At 45.1% G+C, this 7,468-nt stretch overlaps 1 protein-coding gene across 1 annotated transcript; it reads left to right on the plus strand.

Moving 5' to 3' along the window:
* Positions 1 to 222: 222 nt before the first annotated feature.
* On the plus strand, positions 223 to 1,739 carry gadd45ga (growth arrest and DNA-damage-inducible, gamma a). The gene is made up of 4 exons (XM_076289776.1): positions 223 to 357; positions 462 to 563; positions 672 to 882; positions 1,001 to 1,739. The coding sequence occupies exons 1-4, from the start codon at positions 308 to 310 to the stop codon at positions 1,112 to 1,114; spliced, it is 477 nt and encodes a 158-aa protein (XP_076145891.1). The 5' UTR covers positions 223 to 307; the 3' UTR covers positions 1,115 to 1,739.
* Positions 1,740 to 7,468: the final 5,729 nt, after the last annotated feature.

The following is a 7,468-nucleotide window of genomic DNA, read 5'->3' on the forward strand; positions in this document are numbered from 1 at the left end:
CCGCTGCATTTTGACTTTTGCTATAACTCATTTATTTGTACAGAAGTACAGGCTATTGACACGGGGCAGCCCAGATTGCAGTAATCCTCCCACGTGGGGTGTTTACAGGCAGAGAGTGTTGTGGTGGTGCGGAGCGGAGCAGGAGCCAATCAGCGACGACGATTGCGAGAGAGTCAACCCCACTGCCGAGAAACAGTCCTAACCCGGTATTTAAGCGCTGACTTTTCTCTCTGTTCTATCTTCAGCCCAGAGCGCACACAGTGAACGAACTAGGATCTAAACCTTTGTGGACTAGCCTACATCAACCATGACTCTTGAGGAAGTTCACGGACAAGATAACTCTGAAACAACTGACAGGTAAGGCACTTGTTTTGAGGCATCGTAGTGCAACACAATAATGAATGCATTTACTGCGCAATTGCTTACAATAGTGACTTAACTCGTTATTCTCTTTTCCACAGAATGCAGGTCATCGGTACTGCTTTGGAGGAGCTACTCGTTTCGGCGAAGAAACAAGACTGCTTGACAGTTGGGGTATACGAATCAGCAAAAGTCATGAATGTGTAAGTAAAGCAGCTAATCTTTCTGGAACCTGATAAGTATCTTTGCTATAGTTAAATGAAAGGCTTATTTGAATCCGTTTCTAACCAAGTGTCATTGTCATTCAACAGTGATCCAGACAATGTGGCATTCTGCGTGTTAGCGACTGACGAGGAGTACGAATGCGACATTGCCCTCCAGATCCACTTCACCCTCATCCAGGCTTTTTGCTTTGACAACGACATCAACATCGTGAGGGTGAATGACATCGAGCGCCTTGCCGGTATTGTTGGCACTGACGAGTCGGAGGAACCTAAAGACGCTCACTGTATTCTTGTCACGGTAAGCTTTGGCACCGCTTCAGTTCCTGTTTAACCTACCATGCCATTTATGCTGCAGCTATTTGTAGGTTAAGTTCGTGTTTGGGTCATGCTAATTCTTGTGCGCCTTGTTATTGCAGAGCCCCAATGTGGACTCGTGGAAGGATCCTGCTTTAGACAAACTCCGGCTGTTCTGCGAAGAGAGCCGCGGCATGTATGAGTGGGTGCCGACAATCACCCTCCCCGAGCGCTGAACTGGGCCACTTCTCTACGCTTCTGCAAGAGAAGGAAAAGGAACCTATTCCGAATCACCGAGTGTGAAGTTCCCACTCTGATAGCGGAGGATGCAAAGCGTACCTCCAGATTTCGGGGACTCTCTCTGGAATGGCGTGCTGGCGCTGAAAGATGAAGATGGACTAGATGGGTACAGGAAAGTTCTGGGAAAGTCGACGAGGAGTTGACCGAGTCGAGACGGACTTATGTGTTGGATACAGTATGATTCCATCACACCCTCCACACTTGCAATCTTGGATGGGAAAGAAAGATGGAGGAGTCGAAACGTCAAAACTGGAATGTGGATAGATGGACTTTGAGAGTTTCTAAAGGGAAACAAGGAAGGAACTGGACTGATGCGTGAAATGAACCTGAAATGGCATGGTGGATTTTATAAGATTATGGGACATTACTGATTGAAGCAATGGTGTTAGCTTCCCCTGGCAATGAAGCTAGTTGTTTCTGGATGGACTTTCAGACAAAATCACTAAGTCATCTTTGTTATGCCGAAATGATGGAAAAGAGATGTTCTAGTAAAAACAAAATGCAATGATTCTGTTAAACAATTTGCAGACATAAATAAATATTTCAAAAGTTTATCCATTATCACTTGTGTCAGTTGCTTGTTTGGTATGTAATGTAATGCTTGAGCAATGCAATATGCAGAAAAGAATGCTCCATTTGTTCAGTCATGCCAGGCTAGTGAGATACGAGACTGCACACTAGGCAGATTTTGGAGGAGGAATGGCAGGCTGTTAGCAAGCATGCTGCTGAGACCTCGTGGGAGAACAGTTGCGACATAGTCGTGGTTAGGTTCTCTCTCTCTCTCTCTCTGACACACTCACTCCTCTCTTTCAGCCATGCGCCCTGACCTTTCACCAGCTGCGCAGTGTAAGAGCTCGGTGCGGGGGGGGGGGGGGGGGGTGTCTTCGGTGGACAGTGCCAGGACCTGCTGGTGCAACATCTTATTGCACAGTCCAGTCCATTGGGTACTGCAGAGAGAACTCCCCACATGCAAATGTGACAAGCCTATTTGGACACATGTGCTGAAGTCCTCTCGATTGCTCTCAATGTATTATGCAAACGCAAGTGTAGTAATACTAAATTTGGTCAGCTTGCTTGTGTAGCTGTGTAAGATATGCAGAGGCTGATTGTTAGCAGGAGCTGCAGGGCCAGCAGCACATAGTACAGTGTAGGCCAGCTTTAAAGGTCAGGTGCACCCAGGGTAAATGCCAGCTGTAACAGGTTCTGCTTAGATTAAAGCTCTCAGAGAGAAAAGGAAAGCTGACTAACTTCACACCCACACATATACACAGATACGCTCACACATACACACACACACACACACACGTGCACACACACACACACACACACACACAGACACTGATTTTTATCTGCCCACTCTACAGTTAAGACATCACTTAAAGGGTTATCACAGCTTTTTTTTTCAGCAACTGCACAGATGAGTGTACACACTAGACACACGTGTGCTGATGATCAAAGGAGTTGGGGGTGGGGGGGTTCAGAGTAGAGATTTGCAAGAAAGCAAGAGGTAGTGGAGGCTGTGGAATTCCCCCGGGTCATTGGGCGTCCAGCCTGCAGCCAGTCTCACCCACATGACAAGAATTACAGGAATGATCCTTACAGGAAAGGAGGGCAGGCCTCCTGCCGTTTGCTGTTCAAGCTGAACGGACGTTTCACAAACATGGGCAGGTGAGATGACCACTCGTGTTAGGCGTCATCATTTCTCAGGCAGTAGGATACTTTTTCAGGTCAAGGACACCAGCAGTTGCCCCAGTCCTCTGTTTATAACAAACTCAGCACCTGCGGAAACATAAGTTAGCCTTGCAATACACATATTATAATGCTGTGCTTGCTGCTATTACAGAACTATCACAACCATAATACTGTTTCCTGTGGTTTTTAGAATATATAAAATTGCGGTTGTTTTTGCCACAGTAACCTATATAATGTGTCTGCACCTGATATATATATATATACACATACATATATTCACAACTCTTAGGTGCATATGTGCAGGCACAATATCATATTCTACATTTATAAGTTGCTTACACCACACAATTGAAACCAGGAGATGCGAAGATCACGTGTGGCAAGTGGGACATCCTCTTCTTGTGTGGCTGTGGTTCACATGGACGTGTGGTTGATGGAAACAGAGTGCTGTCAGGACGCGCGACTCCATGAGGTTGCGTCTTTCCGGTCCACTTCAGCAGTGCTGTCATATGATTGATGTCAAGTGACAGTCAGTCAGTATGAAATATATAGCTGTATCACCATTGCATTGAGAAAAATGACATATTTGTTTATAGATCCAGTAACTATGATTTTTTGGAATTCATTGAATAAGCTCAACAATTAATTGAATTGGGAGTTTAACAGAACTGTTTGTAATTTCTGTCAAGGATGTTATGTTGTTTTATTCTTGGAACTGGTGTGCCATGATCAAAGGAAGAAGCCATTAGACATTCAAGTGTCAACTCACACAGGCAGCTTGATGAATTTAGTTTCACTTGCATTATGATCACTAGATGTGACATTTAGCCTTGGTTGGTGTCTGTGCTCCCTTCAAATGCCCCTTCAGTTATATTACTCTGTCTCTGTTTGTGTCATACTACTTTCAGTAATGCTGCCCTTAATCCATGTGCAGCAGGTGCACTTTAAACCAAAACTAACAGAAAGAAGCTAAACTGAAAAAAAAAAACCCCAGAAGAGATGTGTTGCAGATGGAAGACAACAAAGGAAGACCCCCTCCTCCCCTCCCCTGTGTCATGGTGATCTGCTGCTGCAGCATGACTTGAAGCACAACAGAGGCACTGAAAAAAACACACATCTGCCAAATACAACACACATGACTGCAGATGATGCAAAAACACAAAACAGCTCTCAGACTGTGTTGCACACCTGACTGGCATGATATCAGAAAACAAAGCATTTTGACACTGGAAACGAAGCACAACACAATGTTGGTGGCGTCAATCTGCGTTGTCCTCAGAAACAAACTCCTGTTAGGCGTCGTTGTCTCCAATTCACTGGAGTTATTGAACGCCACCTAGAGTGTTGCAGTGTTTCTAGAGTTATTGAACGCTTCTAGAGTTGGCTCTGAGTGCCTTGTTGACTGGAGCTCCAGACGGGGCCATACGGGACAGTGTGTACTGCCTGTCACCTGGGAGAGATTAATGCCATGACCTCATGGGCCAGTTCAGCACGGCTGGCTGCGTGCCCTGACTCTTGCTCCAGTGTGGCATGGGCTTCCTGAAACGTCTCTAGGGTTCAAGGGTTCCACTTCCAGGGGCTTCCATGGTCCCTCAAACTTGTTTGCAATGTCGATTATGCAGTTTGAAATAGTTTTCAGTGTATTTGTTTATCATTTGATTTCATGGTTGTTGTGACCAACAGAGGATGTCTGTCTAATGTCTACACATCGAAATGCCCAGCATGCTTTAAAGTATTGTGTTGAACATTTTTGCAAGCCTGAGACCTGGGCAGACGAGGCCAGTGAATGGTTACAAACCTCCTTTATTCTTGTTCTGCAGTCTGCATAGCTCTGAATTCTCCACCAGGGATCTAGGCTTGTCCCTTTATGTAACCTCTAATGAGATAAGTGAGGTGGAGGGGGCTGTATTGGGTGAGCGAGCACTCCCAGAATAGCAGCAGCAGAAGCAGCCATGCTGAATATCCGCAGTCCTCCCACCTCATGGTATGAGAACAAGCACTTGGCCCTGGAAGTGGGGAGTAGAGAAGTGGAGGGGTTGCTTTAAAGATATGCAGGGGTATTTGTCCAAGGAATTTGATCAGTGGCCCATTTTAATCTGTGGTAGGATATAGTTATTAAAATAGCATTAAGCTTGTGGCATGACAGGGTGAACACAGGGGCGCCTCTAGGGGGAGGAAGTTAGGACGATTCTAAGGGCCCGGCACTGACAGGGGGCCCCCAGAGAGCCCCCCCCCCCACCAATAATACTATAGGCTATATTATCGGAGGGCCCAGAATTATGGTCTGTCATAGGGCTCAAATTATCTAGCAGCACCTGTGGGTGAACAACTTTGAAGTTTCAAGTGTTTTTTTAAATGCTGCCTAAAATGTATTGGCTAATTTGCCTCAGTTTGCCATATAGTGGAGCTTCCTCTCAGGCATATTTGCAAAAGTCTTTTTGAGTTTGACCCATCTGGGTCACGTCTTTGCAGAGGAGGTGCCAAATCCCGCACTCTCCTTTTAGAAATGTGGCAGGCTCTATTTTCGGTGCCGTCGCAGCACTCGACAAACACTTTCGCCACGCTCTCCCTGTGCTTGTCCTACAATGGGGTGACATCACAGAGCTATCCGGAGATGAAGGAGCGCCGGCCAGGCCGACCATCACAAGGCCTGTGATATGAGCAGCAGGCATCCGTGCATTCTCCAGATATTTGGCAGCTCCTTGCGCATTCTCTGCGGAGTCCAGAGTTAGCAATGGCCTAATAGGGGCTGGCGAGGGGGTGGTGCCTTGCGACGTCGGAGAAATGCCTGGCATCCAAGTGCCCGCCCAAACAGACCCTCACATAGATGCGGTGCGAGATCACAATGCTATGTGTGGTACTCCAGTGAACACCTAACAAAAACATCATCTTCAAAGTATCCATCCTTAAAAGCTCCAGGACAGTAACATATTTTGTCTTTTTGTCTAGTCCAACAGAAGTTGTGTTAGTTGTAACTCATACTGTGGGGTTTCACCCTTTGTCCAAAAATAGTAAATGTTTCGTACAGTCAGGTTAGAATGAAAGGCATAACTCAGATCTTCCTTTTGTGCTCTCAGTTCACAATATTCTTGTTTGGCTGAAGATAGTGCTTTGTTCTTCTCTGCTACAAGCCTACAATGAACCACAAGCTTTTTCGGGGTGTGATGCGGTGACGACTTCATTGTGCAAAACACACAGTATGACTAATACTGGCTTGTCAAATATGCAAAACAATATTATTCAATTGGTAGTCACTCGTTAACTGCAGCATCACAGATTCATCAAGTTATTCCTTTTATCCTTGGTGCAAATTATGATAGGAATGAGAATGGAAATGTACAAACTCGTGCATCATCCGAGATCATGAGTAATGACGCTGATGTGATGTTGTGACAAGGAATGTAAATATGTGTGAAGCAGCACACATTCCTCTGTGCATTAAGAAACTAATGGCCAGAGCTTATTGGATTGTGCTGTTGAAGAATGCACATATAGTTAAGACTGTCAAGCTGATGCAATGCTCTCCGGCAAAGTGTACAGTGACTATTTCACAAGATCACATCATATCTGCCCTGGAAAAACATTGGGGGTCCCTAGCAACAAGGAATCTACTCCTCTCGTTTTTCCCCCCTCCCTCTTTCCCACTACTACTACTACTGCTTCTGCACTTTTCCCCTCCTACAGGAACTCAAAACAGTCCGTGTGTTTTGACAGCCGAGCTCTGCCATTGCTGGAAAACAAAAGTAAGCCCTTTTTGTTTTGGTGATGCTCCATAATCTGTGTGGATGAGCCGGTCGAGGGGGAGGGGCCGCTGCCTGAGCGATGGGAGAGCCTCGGCCAATGGGACGCGGGGGCTCCCCCGACAAGATCAAACACGGGCTTGTTGCTGGTGGTAACAGGATTGCCATTGGCTCGGTGGGGTGCTGCACCCTCAGCCTTGGTATCCTGGAGAGTGGGTATTTTGAACACAGTTATTATGTTTATCAAAAACCTAATGTACTTGATTAACCTTGTTTTTCCCCTTCGCTGTCAAAGAGGGTGCCCTTGGGTGAGCTTTAGAAGAAAAAATGACCACAGTGTCACGAAAACCCCATTTATAGTTGATGCGTGTCGGGGCTGCTTACCATGTAGGCCTACTTTTATCCCACAAAGAGCATAACAACAACAAAAATTAAGCAACACTGAGAAATACTGAGAATCATTTTTAACAAAGAGGGGGTAGGACTGCCCCCTTTTTTCAGGGAACATGTGTAAATAACATGTTTGTAAATGTGTGGGTATGTTTGTTAATGCAGTATTCTTTCATCATCACACTGTACTGTACTGTATATTGTTACAGATTTCACCACATTCCCATCTCATATATTGTAAGCTGGATAACTGCAAGGAACTAACTGTTAGATTGATCTGGTCTTACTGTTAACAATTTGCCTATATGTTTTCTTGTATTATATATTTTTTGTATGCAATTTAATTTTGCATCAACAATGTATTGCATCCTGATATGTTTATGGTTGTAAATAATTTCATGATCAATTCTTTCTTTACAATGTACTGTAATGCAATGTAATGTAATGTTTTGGCTCTTTCAGTGGGTG

Source organism: Alosa pseudoharengus, unplaced genomic scaffold, assembly GCF_046254945.1.
Source record: "Alosa pseudoharengus isolate Yale_2024_CS ecotype anadromous, Long Island Sound unplaced genomic scaffold, YU_APseudo_1.1 YU_APseudo_1.1_scf_17, whole genome shotgun sequence".
Lineage (NCBI taxonomy): Eukaryota > Metazoa > Chordata > Actinopteri > Clupeiformes > Clupeidae > Alosa > Alosa pseudoharengus.